This window comes from Podarcis tiliguerta (genome assembly GCF_965153285.1).
Source record: "Podarcis tiliguerta genome assembly, chromosome: 16".
Lineage (NCBI taxonomy): Eukaryota > Metazoa > Chordata > Lepidosauria > Squamata > Lacertidae > Podarcis > Podarcis tiliguerta.
The window spans coordinates 4,611,957-4,639,953 of NC_139549.1; the positions used below are offsets into that span (position 1 = coordinate 4,611,957).

Consider the following 27,997-nt stretch of genomic DNA (forward strand, 5'->3'; position numbering starts at 1 on the left):
CTGGATCAGGCCCAAAGCGGGCCCATCCAGCCCTGCATTTTGCTCTCGCAGTGGCTAACCAGATGCCTCCAAAGGGAAAATCGTAAGCAGGACCAGAGAGACAAAGCAGATTGCCAGCAACTGGTATTATTAGGAGGAATCCTGCCTCTGTCAACGGAGCAAAACACAGCCTTTGCTGCTAGTGGTCCCCGGCAGCCTTAGCCGCCGTGAATCGTGTCCAATCTTCTTTTAAAGCCACACAAGATGGTTTTAAAAGATGCAGACACTCAGGTCTTACCACATTTTTTTTTTAATTTGAATTTTATTTATTTGTTAACATTCTTATATTACATCAGTAAACATTGTCATATTACATTACAGGACTTACTGTAATATGATTTCCAACGTGTATACAAAAATTATATACAAATGTTATATACCTAGAAAGAAAATGAAACAAAAAAGAAGGAAAAAAAACAAAAACAAATTCCCCCCCCAAAAGCATATACATACCAACACACTAGACTTCTTGTCTTTCCCATTGTATATCCCTTTTTTACAAATGAATGTACTCTTATTATTGTATATTTATTTACATATTATCTAATACATTCCTATATCAATACAGTAGTGCCTCGGGTTCAAGTAGCTTTGGGATAGGTATTTTCAGGTTGTGTGCTGTGGCGACCCGGAAGTAACAGAGCGCGTTACTTCCGGGTTTCGCCGCTCGCGCATGCGCAGACAGTCAAAATGATATCACGCGCATACGCGGAAGTGGTGAATTGGGTTGCGTTCGCTTCTGGATGCGAATGGGGCTCCGGAACGGATCCCGTTCACATCCAGAGGTACCACTGTATGTGCTCTTAGTCTTATTTCTCAACTCAGTCTCACTCCAACGTCAATCAAATGCTAGCATAGAGAGTGAACCTTTACTGTATTTTTTAAACCACGTGTTTGGACGGAAGTCAAATCGCCGCAGGCTGGAGACCCAGGTGACAAATGCGGTCACCCAAGTGGGTCTTTGGAACAGGACCTTCTCAAAATGTCCACCCACCCACCTCCATGGATGCCCAGCCCCGAAACTCACGTCCACCAGGAAGTCGAAGAGGCGGGCATAGAGGGCCTTGGAGAGGGCGTCCCGGGTGAAGCTGGCCTGCTCCACGTTCAGCGTCACGTCAATCACCTCCTGCTGCCCGCCCCACTTGCTGTCCATCTTCCGGCTGGTCAGTTTCTCCTTGAGGCGTTGCTGGTCGATGGCCAAGAGGTACGATGGGAAAGCCAGGACTGGGGGAGAGAGGGGACTTGGCTGCCACGGTTGTTTTCAGGCCAGATTCGCGGCACACCTTTAGAGCACTGCCACCCTGCTTTAGACAGTCGTGGCTTCCCCACGAAGAACCCTAGGAACTGTAGTTTGCTAAGGGTGCTGGGGCTGCTCGTCCCCCTCAGGGAAATCTGGGAATTGTAGCTCTGTGAGGGGGGAAGCACTCTTAACAAAACGACAGTTGTTGGTTTCTTTTCCTGAGGAAGTTGCAAGTGTTGAAACCAGCGCCCCCTACTGTTGGACTCCCTTGCCTTCCACCCAACTGAAACCAGCGCCCCCTACTGTTGGACTCCCTTGCCTTCCACCCAACTGAAACCAGCGCCCCCTACTGTTGGACTCCCTTGCCTTCCACCCAACTGAAACCAGCGCCCCCTACTGTTGGACTCCCTTGCCTTCCACCCAACTGAAACCAGCGCCCCCTACTGTTGGGACTCCCTTGCCTTCCTCCCTTGCCTTCCACCCAAGGGGAACCAGTCGCTGCTGAAACCCCTCAGCTGCCAGCCCCACAACTCACAGTCCTCGCTCTCCACCATGGCGTAATTGCCCGACTCCCGGAAGGTGATGTTGCCCAGGTGCAGGATACCGGCCACGATCTGGAGCACCAAGGCTTGCTCTTCCCCCGAGAGGCCCACCACATCCATGGCTGTCTGGAGACGGGAGAGAGAGAGAGAAAGAGATGCCATTGCAGTGGGGTGGGGCTAGATGGCATCTGGGTTCCCCTTCCGACTCTGCAATTCTGTGAAAAGGAGTCCGTACCAAAGGGGAACCTCTAAAGAAGAAAAACGGGGACCTGGCGACTTGTCAAAATTATGGGCTACGTGTCTCTTCGTCATGTGCCAACTCCCTTTCCTTCAGGGGATACATGTGCAATATTTTCTCCCCCTTGAGGAAAAAATATTCTCTTGGTTGTATTTTCATTAATTTTACTGGTTTGTGCTTTGAAAAATTGTGCTCTGCATTTCCTTCAAGGAGCTCAGTGTACTACTATATGCCGTGCCAGATTCACGTATAAGCTAAGCAAGCTATAGCTTAGGGCCCAGCTCTCTTGGGGGCCCCCAAAAAAATTAAAGGGAAAAAAAACCCCTGGATGAACATTTCCAAAATATAAGATAAAAAACAAATAAAATAAAACCTACATACAGCAACCGTGTTTTGTGTTGTGTAGGCTCCTGTGATGTAAGTCATGGGCCCCGCCTGCTAGCCTGCTCCCTGAAATATCACTGGTTTGCTCCTTTCTATATATAGACGAAGAGTCAGATATGACTAAACGACCAAACAACAACAACAATATATAGGGTGCCTACATTCTGCATGGACTGGTGGCAGGGCAACACGTGCAAATGGCTTGAGATACCTATGAGGTCCATAAATTACCATATAGCATATGTTCAACAAAAAAAAAGCAACAATTTGTTGTTGGCTAAGGACAGCTGGACATATAAAGGGCCCGTTAGCTTCAGTAGCTTAGGGCCTCATCAAACCTAAATCCGGCCCTGACTATATGCAGTTTTCTCCCATTTTATCTTCACAACAATCCCGCAAGGTTGGTTAGGCTGGAAGAGCGCAACTGACTCAGTGAATGGAAGAGGTCCTGAATTTCTCAGCGTTCCGGTAACTCCACCAGGTAACTCCTTTGGGCTCAGTTATTAGGAGAGAGTGAGGCAGACGTCTTTCAACCCAGAAAGTGGGTAACCCCCGGAAGACATGCTGGTTGGGGGGGGGGGGTGGTCTAGGCAGTGGCGTAGCAAGGTCAGGTGGTACCCTGTACAGAAAATTTCTTGTCACCCCCCCCCGAAATCTAGTTGGACTCCCAAGAGACTGTGATCTTTGTTCTTGTTGTTGTTTAGTCATTTAGTCGTGTGCGACTCTCTGTGGCCCCCTGGACCAGAGCACACCAGGCACTCCTGTCTTCCACTGCCTCCCAGTTTGGCCAAACTCATGCTGGTAGCTTCGAGAACACTGTCCCACCATCTCGTCCTCCGTCGTCCCCTTCTCCTTGCGCCCTCCATCTTTCCCAACATCAGGGTCTTTTCCAGGGAGTCTTCTCTTCTCATGAGGTGGCCAAAGTCTTGGAGCCTCAGCTTCAGGATCTGTCCTTCCAGTGAGCACTCAGGGCTGGTTTCCTTCAGAATGGAGAGGTTTGGTCTTCTTGCAGTCCATGGGACTCTCCAGAGTCTCCTCCAGCACCAGAATTCAAAAGCATCAATTCTTCGGCTATCAGCCTTCTTTATGGTCCAGCTCTCACTTCCATACATCATGACTGGGAAAACCATGGCTTTGACTATACAGATCTTTGTTGGCAAGGTGATGTCTCTGCTTTTTAAGATGCTGTCTAGGGTCAGGTGGTACCCGGTGTGAAAAATTTCTTGTTACACGCCCCCCCCCCCATTGAAATCTAGTTGGACTCCCAAGAGACTGTGATCTACTCACAGTATAAAAAGACTGGCTGTGATCTACACATTGTCATTGCCAGGAGGAAGGATGGACCAAAGTTTTTTTAGGGGAGGCTTCGCCAAAGCCGTTGAACTTTTTTTTAGTGGTTGCAGGGTTTGGGTCCTCTGCCTCATTCCCGTTCCCCACCTGCCTGCATTACTTCGCCAAACAATTTAACCCCTGTGTTGCAAATTCTGAATTGGATCTCCATTGTTCCATTTGATTCTTTATTTTCTGTCCGTTACTGCACTGTACCTTTAAACTCAATTTCCTTGTTATGAGCTGCACCTGGGGTCGGCTTTTTATATCTTTGCTCACATCTGGTCAGTAGCAGTAACTACATAACTTTTTGACCACTGCTCCATAGCAATTGTTGTTTATACTTTTCCATTCACCATAAAGATGGGGTATGTATCTTTGGTTTTATTTCACATTATTTTGACATTATAGTTTATGTGTATAGTTCATAATATTTTGGGTTTACTGTAGCTGCCATACATACGAAGGTCATTGTTTTAATATTCTTTTATAGTTTATGAAGCATTTCTGTAACCTTCTGCTGTGCTGAAGAAGAATTCCACGAAACAGTGGGCATATCCGGAATCACTGTTCACAACGTCTGTTTGTGAACTGCTTCAGCAGTGTTAGACGCCATAAAATAAGGTTTACAGCCAGATAAGAATCTGATACATTGCTTCTTTCAGAGACTTACATAGTCTTCAAAGACTTTCAGAGACTTATAAGACTTATGTTTATTTGGTTTTATGATTCCAAGAGAATCCATTAAGAGTGCATATTTTGTGATCCTCAGAAATTCCTAAGTTTTCTGTTTATATGATTTCATATATTTCATATTATATAAAGAGTGTATATTGATATCGTATCATTGTATTTGGTCATCGTGTTGCCTTGGATATTACAGTGGTACCTTAGGTTACATACACTTCAGGTTACAGACTCCGCTAACCCAGAAATATTACCTCGGGTTAAGAACTTTGTTTCAGGATGAGAACAGAAATCGTGCTCTGGCGGCACGGCAGCACAGTGGCGTAGCGTGGGTTGTCAGCACCCGGGGCAAGGCAAGTAATTTGCGCCCCCTAACCCGTGGATTTGCGCCCCCTAACCCTATCCCCCAGATGTTGCGCCCGGTGCAGCCGGCCCCCCTGCACCCCCCACGCTACGCCACTGCGGCAGCAGCAGGAGGCCCCATTAGCTAAAGTGGTGCTTCAGGTTAAGAACAGTTTCAGGTTAGGAACGGACCTCCGGAATGAATTAAGTACTTAACCCGAGGTACCACTGTACTGTATTACTTCTCCAGCAGCCCAGGATCGTGCAGCTGTCAAAACGAAGTGGCAAAAAGCGGCAAAACTAATCCCCCCTCCACCGACGGCTCGCAGTAGGCAGGAGTCGTGGGCGGGCAGCACGCCGAATGTCACCCCCCTCAGAGAGGACACCTGGGGCGGTCCGCCCCCTCCTGCTCCGCCCCTGGGTCTAGGTCCCCTGAAATTCTTGTCCTCTAAGTAGACTGACCACAGTTTCTTGAGCGCTCAGCGCCTGGATTCTAGCTGAGTGACCTCAGAAAACACACAGGTCATCAAACACAGCAAGTATAGAACTGGCGCCATGATACTCATTCCATGTTGCAAGAAATCGATCATTTAGTGTGCCAGCATCCACACTGTGGAATTCCTTGCCTCTTGAAATCAGGCCTTCAGTGAACTCTTTTCGGCACCAGCTAGAAACAATTTTGTTCAGGCAACTCTCTCCAGACCCATGTTGACATGTCTTTTAATCTGGTTTGGAACAGCTTTAAGTAATCTTTCGAATGTTTTAAATAGTTGTTTTTAACGGATAATATTTTCTGCTTTGAAGGGCTCCCCCCCACACCCCACTTTACGAACAAGAGGTCTATAAATTTTATGAAATGAGGATGATGATTTAAAAGCCTTGGTTTCGTACCAACGTCTCCTGAAACTCCTGGTGGTCGTTGACGTCTTCCACTTTGTAAGCTGCCGACTGGTTGAGGTAGTAGTAATAATCTGGAGTGGTGATACCCAAATTTTCTCGCTGCTCTGCGCTGGCTCCTTCCAGCAGCTGCAGTGAGGCGGGGAAGGGAAAGGGAAGAGGTAATTAATAAACAAAATGAGACTGTTTCTATGCAAAACGTGTTAAGAGCTCAAGAAACCTCTCAAGTCTGCAAACCCTTTACAGCAGCCTTATAATGTAGAACAGCACAAATGTCTTAAGAGTTCAAAAAATGACACATAATGAAATGAAAAGGATGCTTAAAATAATGTTCATAAAAAAAAACACCCAGAAGCTTTTCTCTTGGGAATTATAGGGACAGAACCACTGTACAGAAGCTTATTCATGTATGCTACTACAGCGACAAAAATGTTACTTGCCCAAAAATGGAAAGGAAGAAGTCCCGGCAAACGAAGAATGGATACAAAAACTTATGGAATATGCAGAAATGGCAAAACTTACTGGAAGAATAAGAGATCAAGCTAACAAACTTTTTATAAAACAATGGAAATGGTTTATTGAATATTTACAGCTAAATTGTAAACCGATAACAGCACTGGCAGGATTCTTGTAATAACCTGGGGTTTCATCAGAGTATATATTTAAAGTAGATGAACAAATGAACAAATTAAGTTAATTTGGATATGCAGAAGATATTAAAAATAAACTTAAGGAACAGCAGGAAGAGGGGGAAGGAAGTCAAATTTCGAAATGTCAAAACGATTGCAAAACCAGTGAAATGTATACATCTGAAAAGCATAAATAAAAATAAAATTGAAAAAGAGTTCAAAAAACTCTGCAAACCTCCAGTGGCATTGTATGGTGGAGCAGTGGCATTGTCCCCCTTTTCCAGCATAACTTTTCCGTTTGTTGCGAGGAATCCTATTCGGAATAAGGGAATTTCCCTTTAAAAAAGGGAAACGTTGACAGCTAGGTTTTCCAGGATAAACCACTTGAGGCCACGAAGCCGAGCTGGCAAGGGGTGTGGCTCGGGGATGCCACTGAGGCCACCAAGTGCCACCCCTGATGCTTGGGGGTGCCAGTTTTAGCTCTGAAGGACACCGAAACACACACACACACACACACACACACACACACACACACATATGTACCCCTCTGGCCTCTTCTCGTAAGATAATTTGGGCCTGATCCATCACCTGATAGTAGATGTGGAAGCTCCTCTCTCCTGGGTTCTGGCTGACGACACGCGACTTCTCCAGCAGGAAGTTGGAGATCTTGCCTCCGTCGGGCTCCCCGCCCCGGCTGAACTGGATCTCAAAATACTTCCCCTGGAGGACAAACAAGAAGGGGACTCCATTAGAATGACGCTTCCCGAGACCACCACCACCCCCCGAGCCCCAATCATTGTTGCATTGGCAAACAAAATACCGGATTTTTCGCTCTATAGGACGCACTTTCCCCCCTCCTGTGTGTCCTATGGAGTGAATGCAGGCTCCTTGGCTTCAGCGAAAGCAACGCGAAGCCTCCAAAGCGCAGAGGGAGCGCTCTCTCCGTGCTCCGGAGGCTTTGTGTTGCTTTCGCTGAAGCCTGGAGAGCGAGAGGGGTCGGTGTGCACTGACCCCTCTCGCTCTCCAGGCTTCAGGGATAGCCGCCTGAAGTCTTCGGAGTGCAGCGCGAGTTCTCGCTGCGCTCCGGAGGCTTCAGGTTCCTTTCGCTGAAGCCAGGAGAGTCTTGAAGGGAACTGGGAACCTGAGCAACTCTCCAGATGTTGGTGAAGGACAAGTCCCATCATCACCCCTAAACAGACTAGCTAGAGATGATGGGAGTCAGAGTCCTATCTTGGGAGGCCCACGGATATTCCTTACCTCTGGGTTAAAGGGTGACCTTTTCTCTTATATGCTGCTAATAATAATAATAATAATAATAATAATAATAATAATAAATTTATTTTTATACCTCGCCCATCTGGCTGGGCTTCCCCAGCCACTCTGGGCGGCTTCCAACAAAATATTAAAATACAATAATGCATCAAACATTAAAAGTTTCCCTAAACAGGGCTGCCTTCAGATGTTTTCTAAAAGTCTGGTAGTTGTTTTTCTCTTTGACATCTGATGGCAGGGTGTTCCACTGGACGGGCGTCACCACTGAGAAGGCCCTGTGCCTGGTTCTCTGTAACCTCACTTCTTGCAGGGAGGGAACCGCCAGAAGGCCCTCAGAGCTGGACCTCAGTGTCCAGGCAGAACAATGGGGGTGGAGACGCTCCTTCAGATTTTTAAATTTATAAACTGCTCACATTATAAATGATGACAAGTGGTGTAGGAAAAAAAGGAGGTATAAAGCACACACAGATACTCATGCAGTTAAAATAACACCAAAAGAAGACAATCCATCGACGACAATTTAAAATATCAGTCAGAAAAGGCATTGGGGAGTAAATAGTTGTCAAACATGCATCTGAAAGGAGGGGATTGTTGGCAAATGTCTTTTATCTCAGATGGTGACTAACTAAAGGGGCCACAGAAATAAGACAGGACTGTCTGTAAGCCACAATTCCTTCTCATCTTACTGGGGACCTAAAAATTCAGCTTCCCCAGAATGCCCATTTGTGTTTTGCTTTTCCGCTTTTGAAATGACACTGCTGAGTTTCTAGGCCTCATGGAGTCGGTGTCAGCGGCCAGGAAAGCCAAACCTCCCAGTGAGAGCCCACATGTCACAAACAGATCTCCCGCCTTGGCTTCGCAGACACTTACAAATCGGCTCGAGTTGTTGTTCCGAACCGTCTTGGCGTTCCCAAATGCCTCCAGGAGAGGGTTGGATTTCAGGATGATTTCCTTCACGTGCTGAGGTGGAAATGGGGTTGGGGGGGGGTTGACATTAAATCTGGTACAGCTCCTTTGCTTACAATTGCCTGAGGCCCGCAAGAGCCCCCTCTCAATTAACATCACAGAACCATAGACTTGGAAGGGACCCTAAGAGGCATCTAGTCCAACCCACTAAAATGCAGGAATCTCAACTAAAGCATCCATGTCAGGAGTGCGTGCAGGAACCAGGCCCTGTGACCAGTAGGGCTTCGCAGGACTGGGGCCTTCCTAAGTTTGTTCTGGAGAGGCAAGGCGCGGCCGCACAGGTGAGGCCGATTGGTAACTTCGTGACTCCCTGCTTCTCGATCCTCGGACCCTTGACTTCGTGACTGCCTGCTTCCCGACCCTCGGACCCTTGACTTCGTGACTCCCTGCTTCTCGACCCTCGGACCCTTGACTTCGTGACTCCCTGCTTCCCGATCCTCGGACCCTTGACTTCGTGACTCCCTGCTTCCCGACCCTCGGACCCTTGACTTCGTGCCTCCCTGCTTCTCGACCCTCGGACCCTGGACTTCGTGACTCCCTGCTTCCCGACCCTCGGACCCTGGACTTTGTGCCTCCCTGCTTCTCGACCCTCGGACCCTTGACTTCGTGACTCCCTGCTTCCCGACCCTCGGACCCTTGACTTTGTGCCTCCCTGCTTCCCGACCCTCGGACCCTGGACTTCGTGACTCCCTGCTTCCCGACCCTCGGACCCTGGACTTTGTGCCTCCCTGCTTCTCGACCCTCGGACCCTTGACTTCGTGACTCCCTGCTTCCCGACCCTCGGACCCTGGACTTCGTGACTCCCTGCTTCCCGACCCTCGGACCCTTGACTTCGTGCCTCCCTGCTTCTCGACCCTCGGACCCTGGACTTCGTGACTCCCTGCTTCTCGACCCTCGGACCCTGGACTTCGTGACTCCTTGCTTCTCGACCCTCGGACCCTGGACTTCGTGACTCCCTGCTTCTCGACCCTCGGACCCTGGACTTCGTGACTCCCTGCTTCTCGACCCTCGGACCCTGGACTTCGTGACTCCTTGCTTCTCGACCCTCGGACCCTGGACTTCGTGACTCCCTGCTTCTCGACCCTCGGACCCTGGACTTCGTGACTCCCTGCTTCTCGACCCTCGGACCCTGGACTTCGTGACTCCTTGCTTCTCGACCCTCGGACCCTGGACTTCGTGACTCCCTGCTTCTCGACCCTCGGACCCTGGACTTCGTGACTCCCTGCTTCTCGACCCTCGGACCCTGGACTTCGTGACTCCTTGCTTCTCGACCCTCGGACCCTGGACTTCGTGACTCCCTGCTTCTCGACCCTCGGACCCTGGACTTCGTGACTCCCTGCTTCTCGACCCTCGGACCCTGGACTTCGTGACTCCTTGCTTCTCGACCCTCGGACCCTGGACTTCGTGACTCCTTGCTTCTCGACCCTCGGACCCTGGACTTCGTGCCTCCCTGCTTCTCGACCCTCGGACCCTGGACTTCGTGACTCCCTGCTTCTCGACCCTCGGACCCTGGACTTCGTGCCTCCCTGCTTCTCAACCCTCGGACCCTGGACTTCGTGACTCCCTGCTTCTCAACCCTCGGACCCTTGACTTCGTGACTCCCTGCTTCTCGCCCCTCGGACCCTGGACTTCGTGACTCCCTGCTTCTCAACCCTCGAACCCTGGACTTTGTGGCTCCCAGCTTCTCGACCCTCGGACCCCTGGCTTCTGGCTTCTCGTTCCTGCTCCCACCCCGCCATCTTGCCCCCGGTCCCGACGTCCTCAGCCGGGACTTCGATCACCCGTGAACCGGACTGTGACAATCCACCACAGATGGCCACCCAACCTTTGCTTAAAGATCTCCAATATAGGAGAGCCTACCACCTTCCGAGGGAATCTGCCCCCTTACCCTCTGAAAGTCCTTCCCAAGGTTTAATCTGATTCTTTTTCTGCTGTCCCTTACATCCAGTGGTTTGGGCCCTCCGCTCTGCAGCAGCAGCACCTGAAACTAGCTTGCTCAATCTTCCACGTGACACGGCCTTTAAGATATTTGAAGATGGCTATCACATCTCCTCTCAGTCTCCTTTTCCCCCAGGACAAACATACCCAGCTCCCTCAACCATTCCTCATCAGGCTTGGTTCCCAGATCCTTAACCCTCTTGGTCGCCCTCCTCTGCACATGTTCCAGCTTGTCAACATCCTTCCTGAATTGTGGCGCCCAGAACTGGACACAGTATTCCAGGTGTGCTCTGACCAAGACAGAACAGAGTGGGACTACGACTTCCCTTGATCTGGACACTAGACTTCTGTTGATACAGCCCAGAATAGCATTAGCTTTTTTTGCTGCTGCATCATGCAACTGGCTCATGTTAAGCATCACTGTTTGGAAACAGGGGTAGGGAAATTTAGCCAATGTGGTTTAATACCTGCACTTTGGGGCCTCCACCAGACACCTTGGAGATGTAGCCCATGATGTATTTGGCTGCTACAGTCTTGCCGGCGCCGCTCTCCCCACTACAACACAAAGAGAGGAAGATATCAAGGAACTAAGAAGGGTTTAGTTCCAAAGAGAGGTACTAAAATCATACACCAGACACTTGGTACCAATCACACTGGAATATAGCTATTATGGAGAAAACCGCGTATGATTTGAGATTTTGACAAGGACTAGAACCTGCAGGCACGCTTTATATGATTTGGCATTCCTTTCTTACATATGCAAGAGAACTATCATTTTCAAACCATCATCAAATCGGGAACTAGACTTGATAGTCAGATAATGCTAATATTCTTCATCTGCAGACAACATTTAGTCTTGCTTTTTGCTTTCGTGACTTTGTCATTTTAACCTCTCTGCAACAGCACAGATTATATGTGCCTATTTTGTAGTGGGTCTTTCCCCCCCATATTTCAATTTCTGCCTGGCTGTCATCTCTTTGTTTTATATATTTAATTTCTAAAATGAAATAAAAAATCTTTACCAACCCCTCCTTCCAAATTTCCCTACCCAGTTCTCCACCCTGCGCAGGATTTTACAAATATCATGCATCTCCCCCACTGCTTATGCCACCTTTTTTTCTAATCTAAAAGCCGCCAAACAACACAACCTTTCACCGTATCAACACCACCCTTTCTGTCCATGTAACATTACCTGATAATGACGCACTGATTCTCCCCGTCGATCAACATGTTCCGGTACATGTTATCAGCCAGAGCATAGATATGGGGAGGGTTTTCATATTGCGCCTGTGAGAAAGAAATGGCCCACGTAAGACCTTTAATTATCCTATTTTCCAGGAAACCTTTGCTTTCCAAGGTATTTTAAGTTCTAGGTAACAAAGGGCCTTCGGGGGGGGGGGATCTCCCATCACGGCAATGACACAGGCATGAAAATGGCTACCTGGAGAATTTATTTATTTATTGCTTTTATATCTCAAGGTGGCTTCTCCCCCACCCTTCTCGTTTAATCCCACACAATGAATGAATGTTGGTGGTGATGTTGAAATTCCTCTAAAACAGGCATAGGCAAACTCGGCCCTCCAGATGTTTTGAGACTACAATTCCCATCATCCTTGACCACTGGTCCTGTTAGCTAGGGATGATGGGAGTTGTAGTCCCAAAACATCTGGAGGGCCGAGTTTGCCTATGCCTGATTTAGAGGAATTTCAACATCACCACCAGCAATCATTCATTCATTTATACATGCTCTTTTGGGGAGCGCAAAAACCAACAGAACAAACTTAGGTCCCTTCATTTCACCGTGTCTTCTCTAAGCAGAACTTAGCCGGATCCCACCAAATAATAAGAAGTTATTTGCACAGCTCTGCCGATTCGTGGCAGTCCGTTTAAAATATTTGTAAATTGCTCTGCCGCCAAAGTGTTTTGGGATGCGTGTGCAAATATGCGAATTAAAAAACTAATTCGTGCATGAAATATAAATACAACTTGAGCCTGACAAATAGTTATAGCGGAACAGAGTAAGGCAGAAAAACAGCAAGAGCAAATTAAAACCTGAAAAAGAAAAGAAAAGCAAAACAGAGCTTTTTGAAAAGCAGCCACATGGCTCCTTAGGTAAGGATTGCTATCCTAAGGGGTCCCTTCCTACAATTCCATGATTCTGTGAAACATTTTAATATCTATCTATCCATCCATGTGGGTGGCGCTGTGGGTTAAACCACAGAGCCTAGGACTTGCTGATCAGAAGGTTGGTGGTTCGAATCCCCGCAATGGGGTGAGCTCCCATTGCTCAGTCCCTGCTCCTGCCAACCTAGCAGTTTGAAAGCACCTCAAAGTGCAAGTAGATAAATAGGTAGTGCTCCGGGGGGGGAAGGTAAATGGCGTTTCCATGCGCTGCTCTGGTTCGCCAGAAGCGGCTTAGTCATGCTGGCCACATGACCCGGAAGCTGTACGCCGGCTCCCTGGGCCAGTAAAACGAGATGAGCGCCGCAACCCCAGAGTCGGTTACGATTGGACCTAATGGTCAGGGGTCCCTTTACCTTTACTATCCATCCATCAATCTCCCTCCCTACAGCTGGCTGTTAATGGGGATGGTCCGCCCACTGGCCACTAGATGGCAGTGCCAGAGCAAAGCAGACCTCCATGTGGGTCAGATGGGCAAGGCAAATCAATGGCACTTCTGACTGGGCGCCGAGGTTCCAGTTGCACAACTCTGTGAGTGTGGCCACGCTCCTCCTTTGACTCACGGCTTTCGCAGCGTCACTGGAGAAGAGGAAGCCATTCCCAGGCTCCAGCAGAGTTTCAGGCCAGCTCCCACCTTCCTCGCCTTCCCGTTCTGGAAGGTAGGAGCAGCACAGCAGGCAGGAATACAACAGGGGAAGCTGACCACCTGACTGCCTGGCGCGGGACACAGAATGTCTTTTTGCTGCTTTGGTATTCAAAAGAGCTTTCCTGGGTTAGCCGAGACTCTGAGATGGGTCTGGGGAACCTATAGGGGGAGTCACTATCGGGGTGGGGCAAAGGCACAGATATTCCCCTGCCCTGTTCTAATCCAAGACTGCCTCGACAATATTATTATTATTATTATTATTATTATTATTATTATTATTATTATTATTATTATTATTTTATTTGTATCCTGCCCATCTGGCTGGGTTTCCCCAGCCACTCTTGGCGGTTTCCAACAAAGATTAAAAATACATTAAAATGTCACACATTAAAAGCTTCCCTGAACATGGCTGCCTTCAGATGTCTTCTAAAAGTCTCTTTGACATCTGGTGGGCGTTCCACAGGGCGGGTGCCACTACCAAGAAGGCCCTCTGCCTGGTTCCCTGTAACTTGGCTTCTCAGTGAGGGAACCGCCAGAAGGCCCTCAGCGCTGGACCTCAGCGTCCGGGCAGAATGATGGGGGTGGAGACGCTCCTTCAGGTCTACTGGACTGAGGCCATTTAGGGCTTTAAAGGTCAGCACCAACACTTTGAATTGTGCTCAGAAATGTACTGGGAGCCAATGTATGTTTCCCATTTAATTGTCAGTGCAAGGCTCAGAAAAATGGAATTCCTACAAATGACAGATCTCAATAGTTGCTTTGAGGGAAGCTGGCGAAGCCAGTGTCACTGGAAGGGGGAGCGGGACTCTGCACATGCCCAGGGGCACTCTCCACCACGGCAGCTGCATAAACAAAAGGAAGGCAAACTAGTCACTTACCGCCCCCTGGTACATGTCGATCTCGCGGTCGGTGAAGTACGGCAGTTGTTTGAAGGGGTTCACGGAAATCAGGACAGGACCAATGTAGGTCTTTTTATGTTTTGAAAGTCAAGGGTCAAGGAACAAGGGAAGGATGGGCAAGCAATTCAGTGAGCAGTCAAATCCAGCAGGTTCCCTCCCAGCTGAAACAGCCAGAGCCTTGAAGCTGGATCAGGCCAAAGGACAACCCGGACCTTCTCCATTATTTGACTCGCTGTGGTGAAATGACATAATCTACAGAACTAATTATGCTGCCATTGCATTATTCTACTCGTTCATTGCAATGCAAATGGCGGGAGGGCCGGAAACCCGACCGATGAAATATCATTTGCAGATGGAATAATATACCTCCGGGTATAGGGCAGTATTTAATGCCATAAATAATAATAACAACAATAATAATTATATTATATATATGCCGCCCATCTGACTGGGTTGCCCCAGCCAATCTGGGCGGCTTCCAACAAAATATTAAAACCTCAAGCATTAAAAACCTCCCTGTACAGGGCTGCCTTCAGATGCATTTAAAAGTCAGATGTTTATTTCCTTGACATCTGACAGGAGGGCGTTCCACAGGGCGGGCGCCACTACTGAGAAGGCTCTCTGCCTGGTTCCCTGCAACTTGGCTTCTCGCAGCGAGGGAACAACCAGAAGGCCCTCAGAGCTGGACCTCAGTGTCTGGGCTGAACGACGGGAGTGAAGATGCTCTTTCAGGTATACAGGGCCGAGGCTGTTTAGGGCTTTCAAGGTCAGCACCAACACTTTGAATTGTGCTTGGAAACATATTGGAAGCCGTGTAGGTCTTTCAGGACTGGTGTTATGTGGTCCCGGCAGCCACTTCCAGTCACCAAATCTGGCAGCCGCATTCTGGATTAGTTATTTCCGAGTTACCTTCAAAGGTAGCCCCACGTAGAGCACATTGCAGTAGTCCAAGCAGGAGATAACCAGAGCATGTGTCTCTTTGGAAAGACAGTCTGCGGGCAGGGAGGGTCGCATCCTGCGTACCAGATGGTGCTGGTAGACAGCTGCCCTGGATGCAGACTTGACCTGCACCTCCATGGACAGCTGTGAGTCCAAAATGACTCCCAGGCTGTGCACCTGGTCCTTCAGGGGCACAGTTACCCCATTCAGGACCAGGGAGTCCTCCACACCTGCCCGCCCCCTGTCTCCCAAAAACAGTACTTCTGTCTTGTCAGGATCCAACCACAATCTGTTAACTGCAGCAAACGCCCATCGCATTCTCTGGATCAATTTCCGTTCCGGACACAAATAAGCAGATATCGGCAAATTTCTGCAGGCATTTATGCCAGAATCCTGTCATAACTGCCCTGGACTTGCTGATTACCATATTTTTTGCTCAATAAGACTCACCTTTCCCTCCTAAAAAGTAAGGGGAAATGTGTATGCGTCTTATGGAACGAATGCAGGCTGCACAGCTATCCCAGAAGCCAGAACATCAAGAGGGATTGCTGCTTTCACTGCACAGCGATCCCTCTTGCTGTTCTGGCTTCTGAGGTTCAGATTTATTTTTTTCTTGTTTTCCTCCTCCAAAAACTAGGTGCGTCTTGTGGTCTGGTGCGTTTTATAGAGTGAAAAATACGGTACATTTAAAAGGAAAAAGAGGGTCCTCACCTCAATTCTTCCCCCCAAATAAATTGGTCGGAGCCTTTACTCAAGGCTGACTAGGGCCCTCCCCACAAAAAAGCCCAACACGTGTAAAGGGATACAAATATATAGTCGTCCATAAAACGCTTCTTGAGGTTCTCCACGATGGCATCCTCATTGATCTTGGACAGCAGGACCATGTCGTCCACTCCAGTCTGCTTGACATTCTGGGTCTGCCAGTGATACCGCTCTTTGCTGACCTGGGGAAGGAGAGTATTATTAACAGCTGTGTTTATTGAATTATATCCAGGCATCCTTTCCCCCAAAAGGAGTCCAGGACGGCAAGCGCACTAGCGATCAAGACACCATAAAAACAATACCAGCAAAGGTGCAAAACAGGAAAGATCTTTAAGAAATCTTGCTGGTGCCAAAAAGAACACAGAGGGAAAGAATTGCAAAGGATGATGTTGTAATTTAATGTTATCTAAAACATTATTATTAGTAGCAGTAAAAATATTTTTACGCTGTCTTGAAAGGGGACAAATATTCCTGAGGCAGAAAACAAGTAAATACAACATAGTGTGAGAATAATGAAGTTGTTTAAAAGCCAGTGAAAATAAACCACAAACGTCCAGCCTCAAAAATTCAGTGCATAACAAAAACAGAGGAATCCACCTTAAACCGAGCCAGACCGCTGATTCATCTAGCTCAGTATTGTAAGTAAGCTTCTAGTCCAGGGATCCAGTGGCGTAGCGTGGGTTGTCAGCACCCGGGGCAAGGCAAGTAATTTGCGCCCCCTAACCCATGGATTTTAGCAGGGGGCAGAGAGCTGCGAGTGCGAGCGTGCCCCTCCCGATGTTGCGCCCGGTGCGCCCAGCCCCCCCTGCACCCCCCACGCTACACCACTGCAGGGGTCAGCAAGGTTTATCTTTCCTGGGCCAGATCGGTCCCGCGGAGATCCTTTTGTGGGCCAGATTGCGGGCCTGTCCGCGATTTTTGGCATCTATGTGTGCGCAGACACGATTTTCGGTGTCTGTGCATGCGCAAATGTGATTTCCAGCGCCGCAGAAGCAAGTCCCCACACCGCGCTGCGCTGTTTTAGCACAGAGCGCAAGCGGGCAGCTCAGTTCAGGGGCAGCTCGTGGGCTGGTCAAACGACCTTTGCAGGCCACTTTGGGCCCGTGGGCCTTACTGACCCCTGTTCTAGTCCTCATCACTGTAAATAAAGGGCTGAAAGAATAGGAAAACAGGAAGATGAGGAAAAGGAGGGGACATTTTATCATATGTGGTGGGGTTGTAAGGTAATTTTAAAAATTTGGGAAATGATATACAGTGGTGCCTCGCAAGACGAAAAGAATCCGTTCTGCGAGTCTCTTCGTCTAGTGGTTTTTTCGTCTTGCGAAGCAAGCCCATTAGCGGATTAGCGCTATTAGCGGTTTAGCGGCTATTAAAGGCTTAAGGGATTAGCAGATTAGCTGCTAAAAGGCTATTAGCAGCTTAGTGCCTTAGAAAAAGGGGGTAGGGAGCAGGGAAAAGCCCCCAGGAATCGCAATACATTTTCGTCTTGCAAAGCAAGCCCATAGAGAAATTCGTCCTGTGAAGCACCTCCAAAACGGAAAACCCTTTCGTCTAGCGGGTTTTCCGTCTTGCGAGGCATTCGTCTTGCGGGGCACCACTGTACAATGAATTGAAGAAAATGTTCTCTTTAACATTTGTTAAAAACCCTGAAGCATTTTTATTAGGGATTGTAGGGAAAGATCTGCCAAAACAGCTGAAAAACATCTTTATGTATGCGACAACGGCCGCAAGAGTTTTAATAGCACAAAGATGGAAGACTGAAAAAACCCCAACTAAAGAATCATGGCAAGAAAAATTGATGGACTATGCAGAACTGGCAAAACTGACATACAAGCTATGGGACAAGGATAACTGTGACTTTTAAGATAAATGGGAACCCTTTACAAAGTATTTGAAGACACAACAAAGCAAACTGGACTCCTTGGCTGGTTTTGAATAAACATTCACAAACTTTTTGTTGATAATAATCAGCTAAATAGTTTGAGGATTTATACAACTGTGTAACATGGAGAAAACAGCATTTTTAGAGAAATCAAAGACTGGAACTTAGGGAAGTGTGGGGGTGGGGGTGGGTGGGTTCTGTAGGGGGAGGGAGGAAAAATGGGGGGGAAATAAGGGTGATATGTTTCTGGATAATATGTTTTGTTTTAATTTTGAATAAAAGTTATTAAAAAAAGGAAGACAGGAAGATGCTTTTTATCATGTCAGACTACTGATCCATCTAGCTTGGTCCTGACTACATTGACTGACATCAGCTTTTCAGGGTTTTGGAGACAGAGTCCGTCCCAGCCTGGAGATGTTGAACCAGGGAACTTCTGTGTCCAACCAGTGGGCTCTACCACTGAGATGTGGACACTCCCTTAAAAAATAATTGAAAGATTCTAGTCCTCATAGTTCTAAGCGGAGCAACTTGTCTGTACAAAAATATTCATTGTTTGGAGAAAAATATATTTGGGGGCGGGGCGGCCAAATGACGTATTTAGGAAGACGAGAAGGTCTATATTTTTCAGTTGGTAAGAGAATTTTTCATTGAAGTGGATTGCAAACATTTCCATGGCTTTGTACTCAAGTCAATGTGCTCCCACATTTATCTGAAGACTTCATAGTTGAAGCGTGTCTGGTTTTGATAAGTTTCAGAAGATATTTGTCTAATTTATTTTTTCAACTCATTGACACTTGGAATATCATTACATGCAAATGTCCTGGCTTGTTTGGGTATGAGATAGTTTTTATACAATTGTATTTTAAATTAGAAGTTATAGATTTGTAATTTAATCACAGGCTGCCAACTTTGCTTTTTAACTTCAGGTTTGTTTGTTTTTTGCCTTTATTGGAACAGATCAGGGAATACTTTCTCTTGTTTGTTTGTTTTTCTGAATAAAGGGCTAACATAAACATAACCAGAACAGGAACACAGAAAATCGCTTTAAAAAACCTTTTGCATAAATTAATAAACAGGCAGAAGAGAAATGGACTTCGTTGAGGCCCATGATAGGAGAAATAAACTGAACTAAACTTTGAGGTGAAGGGAGCTTAGACATTTCGCCTTCTTCTTACACTCTTTGAAAGCTTTTTGTTTTTGTGTTAAATATACCAGGCAATCAGGTCCTACTAATGTCTTCAAAACTGCATTGGCTAGCCCTTGCCCCCGCCCAAAAATAAAATAAAATCAGGGACTACAAATTTCTTTCGCACCACCAAACTTGGGTGGTCTTTTTCTGTGAGTGTGTGTGTGTGTGCAAATTTTTGCAAACTTTAGAAAAGGCCGGTTGCTAAGGCTTCTTTCCTCCCAAGCTGGCTGAGACAATGACGGTTGCCAGGCGACGTGCCAGGAGCGAGGGGAAGAGAAAAGCAAGGGGCACAGTCGCCATCTCAGAGTGGAGAAAGGATGGGCAGTCTGGAAGCAAGAGAGAGTAAAATACAGCCCCATGCCTGATTCAAAAAGGGGGGCATTCTCCCACGGCCACACCCCAAAATGAAGCCAGGCAGCTGTCGAAGAAGAAGGGGGTGCAATTATTATCAACAACAACGCCCCCAAAGGAAGGGGAGATGGAGGGGGAGCATGCATAATAAACTCCAGAACTGAGTTCGAATTCCACCGCCTCAGTCACACAGCGAGTGGAATTTGACCGGAATTTGACCATGAGGGCTGAGCTTCCTCATGCAAACTTTTCTCAGGGATGCCCTAAACTTAAACCTAAGAAGTTTAAGTTTCCTTTAAAAAAAGGGGGGGAGTCTCCATTTAAATTTGCAGTGCACCCCCTGCCCCCATTTCCATAACCTGCAACAACGTCTACCACAAGGATATTGCTGGAGCTGCAGAATTAACAGCAAAAAAGGCCCTCTGCAATTTGGCCCTCTCTAGGGCGTCTGCCATCGTTCTGCAGATACATTCAACTCCATACATTTAAAGCACATGGCTTCCTACAGAGGATCCTGGGAACTATTGTTTTCCCCTCGCAGCGCCACAATTTCCAGTGCTTTTTAGCAAACTAACGTTCCCAGGGTGCAGGCTGTGTGGATGCACCCTGGCTTCATTCTTCCAGAACCAGCATAAATGGAGAGGGTTTACCCGAGCATGTGCCGAGTGCACCTCTGACTTGCAACTCTTCGGAGAAAGATCTCCCCTCCCCTCCCTTTTTGCCGTGTTCTCAGGATTGTGCCACATCTGGTTTCAAACCTGTTTTTTCCCTTCTCCCTTTTAATAACCGCTGTGCTCAAAACAGTCTACAGCCGAAGGAAGACGAGGGTTGACATCTCCCGTCATCGCCGCCACTAAAGGGCGCAGGATGGGTGCCTTTTTAATCACAAAGCCGGACCGGAGTTGCCGGGTCCAGGCTTGGTTGCCGTGGGCGACGGCATAGGCCCGGCGGTGCTTGAGAAGGGGACAAAGGCCTTGGCAAGGCTGGCGCTGGTAGGGGCCTCCTTTTCTGTGGCACACAGGCCTGCCGTCTTCACTCGGGGCAGCCCAGAGACTCGCTTGCCACGCGGTGCTTGTGGTGCCCACGCTGCCTGGCAGCCGCCATTGCCACAAACCCAAGGCTGCCTTCTGACATGAGCTTTAATTGCATTTGTTTGCCTGGGGATTCTGCCACAGCTTCTGTCCTTTTGCCCCGTGGTATCAGGGGACGCGGGTGGCGCTGTGGGTTAAACCACAGAGCCTCTTGGGCTTGCCGATCAGAAGGTCGGCAGTTCGAATCCCCGCGGCGGGGTGGGCTCCTGTTGCTCGGTCCCTGCTCCTGCCAACCTAGCAGTTCGAAAGCACGTCAAAGTGCAAGTAGATAAATAGGTACCACTCCGGCGGGAAGGTAAACGGCGTTTCCGTGTGCTGCTCTGGTTCGCCAGAAGCGGCTTAGTCATGCTGGCCACATGACCCAGAAGCTGTATGCCGGCTCCCTTGGCCAGTAAAGCGAGATGACCGCTGAACCTCAGAGTAGGTCACAACTGGACCTAATGGTCAGGCGTCCCCTTAACTTTATCTGTAGGGTTATGGAACTGTAGGTTTCTCTCATGCTAAATTTCCTTCACACCAGCAGGCCTGCCGGATCAGGCCCACCTTGTCCAGCATCCTGTCCTCACATTGGCCAAACTAAGGTGCCATGTGCAAAACAAAGCCTGGAGATACATGGAGTGGATAAATGTACAACTGTGTCTTAACAAATTACATGTGCAGTAAATGTTATACAGACTGGATAAATGAACCGTTCAACAAGTAGCGCAAGTCCAATCACAGAACGGCAACCCGGTGCCACCACAATGGCAACGGTAGCACACTGGAGAATATAAACAAGTTTTCCAAAGCTGTTTTTCAAAGACTGAACTGGATGAGATGTTCTTCAATAGGTCTTGAGTTGGAAACACAAAGCAAGTGGACTACTTGTTGAACGGTTCATTTATCCAGTCTGTATAATAATAATAATAATAATAATAATAATAATAATAATAATAATTTATTTATACCCTGCCCATCTGGCTAGGTCCCCCCAGCCACTCTGGGCGGCTTCCAACAAAACACTAAAATACAATAACCTATTAAACATTAAAAGCTTCTCTAAACAGAGCTGCCTTCAGATGTCTTCTAAATGTCAGGTACAGTGGTGCCCCGCAAGACGAATGCCTCGCAAGACGGAAAACCCGCTAGACGAAAGGGTTTTCCGTTTTTCAATGCGCTTCGCAGGACGAATTTCTCTATGGGCTTGCTTCGCAAGATGAAAATGTCTTGTGATTCTTGCGATTTTTTTTCGCTCCCCACCCCCTTTTTCTAAGGCACTAAGCTGCTAATAGCCTTTTAGCAGCTAATCCGCTAATCCCTTAAGCCTTTAATAGCCGCTAACAGCCGCTAAACCGCTAATAGCGCTAATCCGCTAATAGTGTTGCTTCGCAAGACGAAAAAACCGCTAGACGAAGAGACTCAAGGAACGGATTCTTTTCGTCTTGCGAGGCACCACTGTAGTTATTTTTCTCTTTGACATCTGGTGGAAGGGCGTTTCACAGGATGGGTGCCACTACTGAGAAGGCCCTCTGCCTGGTTCCCTGTAACTTGGCTTCTCGCAGCGAGGGAACCGCCAGAAGGCCCTCGGAGCTGGACCTGAGTGTCCAGGCAGAACATTTATAACATTTATTGCACATGTAACTTGTTAAGACATAGTTGTACATTTATCCACTCCATGTTTACAGTATCTCCATGCTTTGTCTTGCACATGGCACCTTAGTATGCTTGTTGCTTGAATGGTTACAAGTCTATCTCTATTCTAGTTATTATTCTAATAAATTGGGTTTTATACTTATAAGCCAGTTTGTGGTGGTGGTGGTTTGTTGCATTATTATTACTGTCACCACATTTGATGCTTTGTGTATATACAGTACTCACATTGGCCAAACCAGATGCCTCTTTTGGGAAACCTGCAATCAGGATTCGAACCCAAGAGCGCTCTCGCCTCCTGCGCATTCCAGCCACAGGTTTCCAGAAGCATTGGTGCCTCCAGCTGTCTCCATACAGAGAAGCAGCCATCATTAGCTGCTCTCGTCCGTGAATTCGCCCAATCGTCCTTCAAAACCATCCAAGAGGACGGCCATTGTTGCCTCCTGTGGAAGGGAGTTCCACAGTTTAACTATGCCGCCGCCGCTCTCCCACCCTTTCTGCACAGGCCCACTTCTCTTCCCCCGCAATTCGCCCGAAATTTTATCATGTGAACAGCAGGGAGGAGCCATGGAAAAAAACTGCAGGAAACATACCACACAAAACCCCTGCAATATTCCAGGTTTGCAAAGAGATCTTGTCTGGAAACGATCAACACGGAAATGAGCGCTAGGGCTTTCTGCTAGATTTCCAGTAGGGGGTTTTTTTCACGCCGCGTGGAAGATCGCATAGAAACGCAGTAATTAACAGGTAAGGTTATGTCGGGGAGATGAAATAAAGCGCTGTCTGCATGCATGTCAGCTGTGATAAGTTTGGAACAAACACACAGACACACACACACAAACCCCGACATGACACTACAATTCATTTGCTACGTGCGCCGTGCTTGCTAAGATCCCACACTCCATCCAGCTACCTCTGGGGCTTTAAGGCAGCATGACTGAGACTCCATAAAGCTGGACCATAAGGAAGGCTGATCGCCGAAGAATGGATGCTTTTGAATTCTGGTGCTGGAGGAGACTCCTGAGAGTCCCATGGACTGCAAGAAGATCAAACCTATCCATTCTGAAGGAAACCAGCCCTGAGTGCTCACTGGAAGGGCAGATCCTGAAGCTGAGGCTCCAAGACTTTGGCCACCTCATGAGAAGAGAAAACTCCCTGGAAAAGACCCTGATGTTGGGAAAGATGGAGGGCGCAAGGAGAAGGGGACGACGGAGGACGAGATGGTTGGATAGTGTTCGAGAAGCTACCAGCATGAGTTTGACCAAACTGCGGGAGGCAGTGGAAGACAGGAGGGCCTGGCATGCTCTGGTCCATGGGGTCACAAAGAGGTGGACACGACTAAACAACTAAACAACAACAGACTGAGACTCCTTTTAGCTCCCAAACTTTTCCATTTGGAAATTCAGGATAAAATCCTATGCAGCACTCACTTGGGAGTAAGCCTGCCCCATTGAACCCAACAGGACGTATTTCTGAGTAAATGTACAGATTGTTATAGGGATGGTGGTGGGGTTTTGGGAGGAGGGAGTCTGGATGATGCCCTGAGTTCCTCCCAATTCTTGGAGTCCTCTCCACAGTGAGGTTTATCAACAGAGGATTCTATCGCTGAACTAGTCAGACAAGTTTATTTGTAAGGCAATGACCATAGCTGTCCACTGAAGTGTCTCTAGTGAGTGACAGCCGAGCTGGAAGCAGGTTGGAAGCAGGAGACACGGAGACATGCTTGATCCGTACTGGATCCTAAGCTGCGACTAATGGAAAAGCCAGATCTTTTCGGGTGTTAATGCTGTGAGACAGTCTATCTTACGTTCATGTTATATACAGTGGTACCTTAGTTTATGAACTTAATCCGTTCCGGAATGTAATAATAATAATAAAATAATAATAATAATTCATTATTTATACCCCGCCTATCTGGCTGGGTTTCCCCAGCCACTCTGGGCGGCTTCCAACAAAATATTAAAATACAGTAATGCATCAAACATGAGAAGCTTCCCTAAACAGGGCTGCCTTCAGATGTCTTCTAAAAGTCTGATAGTCGTTCTTCTCTTTGACATCTGGTGGGAGGGTGTTCCACAGGGCAGGTGCCACCACTGAGAAGGCCCTCTGCCTGGTTCCCTGTTAACTTGGCTTCTTGCAGAGAGGGAACCGCCAGAAGGCCCTCGGCGCTGGACCTCAGTGTCCGGGCAGAACGATTGGGGTGGAGACGCTCCTTCAGGTATACTGGACCGAGGCCATGTAGAGCTTTCAAGGTCAGCACCAACACGGAAATCCATTCTTAAAGCAAAACCGTTCTTTAGCCGAGGCGCACTTTCCCTACTGAGGCCTCCCGCTGCCAGTGCCCTTCCACCATTCGGCTTCTGTTCTTAGAGCGAGGTAAAGTTCACAAACTGGGACACCACTTTTGGTTTTGCAGAGTTTGTAAACCAATACAGTGGACGCTCAGGTTGCGAACGTGATCCGTGCGGGAAGCACATTCGCAACCCGCAGCGCTGCATCTGCGCACGTGCAGGTTGCGATTCGGCGCTTCTGCGCATGCACGAAGTGCAATTTAGTGCATGCACAAGCACCAGAACCCGGAACCCATTCCAGTACTTCTGAGTTTGGCTCGGTGTGCAACCCGAAATCGCGCATCCTGAAGGGTCTGTAGCCCGAGGTATGACTGTAGTTCATAAACAGGGCTGTTCTTAAACCGAGGTAGCACTGTGAATGTGTAACAATATGATCATCAAGTCTTCTTCCCTTCTCAAAACACACTGGGCCTTCACAGTTTCTTGCCTTTCGAACGATCGCCTGCACCCCCGTATTTCCTTCCGCGCAGGCTGGGCGCGGAACTCTCTGTCTCGGTTGCGAAACCTGCTCCTCCGTCAGCAATCTCTCTCGCTCATTAACTCGGCTTGGGAGTCTCCAAGATTCCCTTTCCGCCTCAGGGGGAAAACTCCCAGGTGAAAGAGTTTGGCAGCGATACCGGTGGGGCAAAACACCAAACCAAACTCGACCGCCCGCTCTTCTGCCACAAGAGCATTCCGGGACACGAGACCCCGTCTCCAGGTGGAGACTGCAAACCTGTGCCACGAAAACCATTTCTAAGCCACGGCAGAGGAATCCAGAGTTTGAAGTGTCCTTCCCTCCAAATTCCAGGCCTGCATGGAAGGAATGTAAGGCGTTATTTGCCGTGCAAACAGAGCTCCACCCTGACGACATCTGCGGACTGCAATGATTTAACACCTAGAGCCTGCACAGCCTACTTCCACGCGGGCTGATATGTCATCTGGTATACTGCGGGAGGACATGGAGGTTCTGCTAAACAAATGTGGGTAACAATCACCTTTCTGCCTTTATCGCTGGCATTCTCCCCATCACATTTGCCTGCGAAACTCCAGGACACTGGAAGACTCTCGGCCCCTATGCCCAATATTCCTTGTTGCCCCCTCTGGGCAGAAACCCCCTACCGAAATATCTGGATGTGACCAGCTCTTTTCCTTCCTTGTTGGGCCTCGGAAGGATAGCCCCATGGCCCTCAAGAGGAACATTCGTGGCCCCCCAGATATTGCTGGCGTCCAATTCTCAGCTGCCAGCATGGCAAACAAGCTACAGTTCTCAAGATTGTTTGGGGTGCTTTAAATGTGGGAGTTGGGATTCATAGAATCATAGAGTCGGAAGAGACCACAAGGGCCATCGAGTCCAACCCCCTGCCAAGCAGGAAACACCATCAGAGCACTCCTGACATATGGCTGTCAAGCCTCTGCTTAAAGACCTCCAAAGAAGGAGACTCCACCACACTCCTTGGCAGCAAAGTCCACTGTCGAACAGCTCTTACTGTCAGGAAGTTCTTCCTAATGTTTAGGTGGAATCTTCTTTCTTGTAGTTTGTATCCATTGCTCCGTGTCCGCTTCTCTGGAGCAGCAGAAAACAACCTTTCTCCCTCCTCTATGTGACATCCTTTTATATATTTGAACACGGCTATCATATCACCCCTTAACCTCCTCTTCTCCAGGCTAAACATGCCCAGCTCCCTTAGCCGTTCCTCATAAGGCATCGTTTCCAGGACTTTGACCATTTTGGTTGCCCTCCTCTGGACACGTTTAGGGTATGGGATGGGGTGTGGGCCCACCCTATGTCTTTCAGAGACCTTTCTCAGAAAGGAAGTGATTTAAATGGAATACAAAAGTGAACAATTGAACAATTTTTTTGTACAGTGGTACCTCGGGTTAAGAACTTAATTCGTTTTGGAGGTCCATTCTTAACCTGAAACTGTTCTTAACCTGAAGACCACTTTACTAATGGGGCCTCCCGCTGCAGCCACCATACCGCCGCCGCACAATTTCTGTTCTCATCCTGAAGCAAAGTTCTTAACCTGAAGCACTATTTCTGGGTTAGCGGAGTCTGTAACCTGAAGCGTCTGTAACCTGAAGCGTCTGTAACCCGAGGTACCACTGTACTTGAATAGGAATATTGAGCCTATTTTAGGAATTAAAATAACCACACAAAGGAAAGTGAGATGGGGGGGGGTACCTTTAGCAAACATTGCCCCCCCCTTTTGCAGTTTCCTTGTTAAAGGAAGCTTACTCAGGAGTAGATTTACCTGTTTAAGCACAGAAGTAAGAAGAGGTAAGGACTCTATACGGGCTTTTGGATACCCCAAAAGGGGAAAAGGGCAGGTTTTGTTTACATCAGAAGCAAAATGTAGTTTTTCTTTCTTTGCGTTAAAAAAACCAAACAAACGTGGGCACGATCCCTGATCCAAGGAGGCCAGATTGCCTATGGGTCACCCAGAGTATCACCTCTGGGGAAACAGGCAGCGTAGAAGGCAACCTCAAGCAAGTTGACATCACCCACCAGTATCGAGAAGGCCTCGCCCTGCTGAATCAGACCTGGGCTGGCTTCCGGCATGGTCACCTAGTTGTGGGGGAAGGAATAAATGAAGCGCGTGGGGGGGGGGGATGGGAGAGAGGAGGAACCAAAGAGGCTGATTCAGTGCACCCCCCCCCCGGGGGGGGGACACATTCCAAAGGCTTCTCCATCAAGCCTGGTCCTGCCTAATTTTCCCTGCAAGGGCTCCGCTGGGCAGGGTGGCACAAGGGATTTCCCCACCCACTTCTAAACACACCCACGTAGGGTGTCAGAATCACACCCCCGCAGAAGAAGTTAACCATTAACCCCGCTGGCATGGCTACGAGGGGTTTGCTTCACTCAGGGGGAAACGGAGCTAAACAGAATCGCAAGGGCATAGTACAATTTCGCTGCATTTCATCGCTTCCTCGGAGTTGCCTCCCACCCATACGATACGAGAATCTTTATTGTCATTGTCCCATACAGAACAACGAAATTGGAAAAAAATAAAAATCAACAACCAACAAGCCTGCTATCCCAGCCTGGTTAAGATAAAGGTAAAGGGACCCCTGACTATTAGGTCCAGTCGTGGACGACTCTGGGGTTGCGGCGCTCATCTCGCTTAATTGGTCGAGGGAGCCAGCGTACAGCTTCCAGGTCATGTGGCCGCTTCTGGCGAACCAGAGCAGCGCATGGAAACGCCCGCCGGAGCAGAACCTATTTATCTACTTGCACTTTGACATGCTTTCGAACTGCTAGGTGGGCAGGAGCAGGGACCGAGCAACGGGAGCTCACCCCGTCGCGGGGATTTGAACCGCCGACCTTCTGATCGGCAAGTCCTAGGCTCTGTGGTTTAACCCACAGTGCCACCCACATCCTGATACCCCATAATTAAATACAATATACTCCCATAGAGACTGCATTTAAAACCAAAATCGCATTTGGATAGAAACTGTTTCCCAGGCAGCTAGTCCTAGTCTTTATAACCCTGTACTTTCTTCCAGAAGGCAGAAGCTGAAAGAGATCATTTCCGGGGTGCGCACTATCCTGCGCTATCTCTGCAGCTTTCTTATGGCACCTGGAAGCGTAGAT

The 27,997-nt window shown here is 48.2% G+C and overlaps 1 protein-coding gene and 1 long non-coding RNA gene across 3 annotated transcripts in view; both read right to left on the bottom strand.

The window, feature by feature from the left end:
* The window catches only part of LOC310666023 (unconventional myosin-Ie-like), a 53,824-nt gene that overhangs the window by 21,696 nt on the left and 4,131 nt on the right, over nucleotides 1–27,997 (bottom strand). The window contains exons 1-10 of one of the 2 annotated variants that reach the window (XM_083416496.1): nucleotides 20,111–20,553; nucleotides 15,975–16,112; nucleotides 14,209–14,298; nucleotides 11,696–11,790; nucleotides 10,971–11,058; nucleotides 8,470–8,559; nucleotides 6,916–7,047; nucleotides 5,693–5,827; nucleotides 1,815–1,947; nucleotides 1,067–1,263 (exon numbers count right to left, since the gene is read on the bottom strand). In XM_083416496.1, the coding sequence (XP_083272622.1) occupies nucleotides 1,067–1,263; nucleotides 1,815–1,947; nucleotides 5,693–5,827; nucleotides 6,916–7,047; nucleotides 8,470–8,559; nucleotides 10,971–11,058; nucleotides 11,696–11,790; nucleotides 14,209–14,298; nucleotides 15,975–16,052 (1,038 nt within the window). In that variant the 5' untranslated portion in view covers nucleotides 16,053–16,112; nucleotides 20,111–20,553. Of the gene's footprint in view, nucleotides 1–1,066; nucleotides 1,264–1,814; nucleotides 1,948–5,692; nucleotides 5,828–6,915; nucleotides 7,048–8,469; nucleotides 8,560–10,970; nucleotides 11,059–11,695; nucleotides 11,791–14,208; nucleotides 14,299–15,974; nucleotides 16,113–20,110; nucleotides 20,554–27,997 lie in introns of those variants that run through there. The other variant, XM_083416495.1, reaches the window with a different exon arrangement.
* Nucleotides 21,240–23,893, bottom strand: LOC310665892. Its single transcript, XR_014505693.1, has 2 exons — nucleotides 22,038–23,893; nucleotides 21,240–21,332 (listed from the first exon to the last, which is right to left on the bottom strand). It is a non-coding gene; the product is annotated as an uncharacterized lncRNA (long non-coding RNA).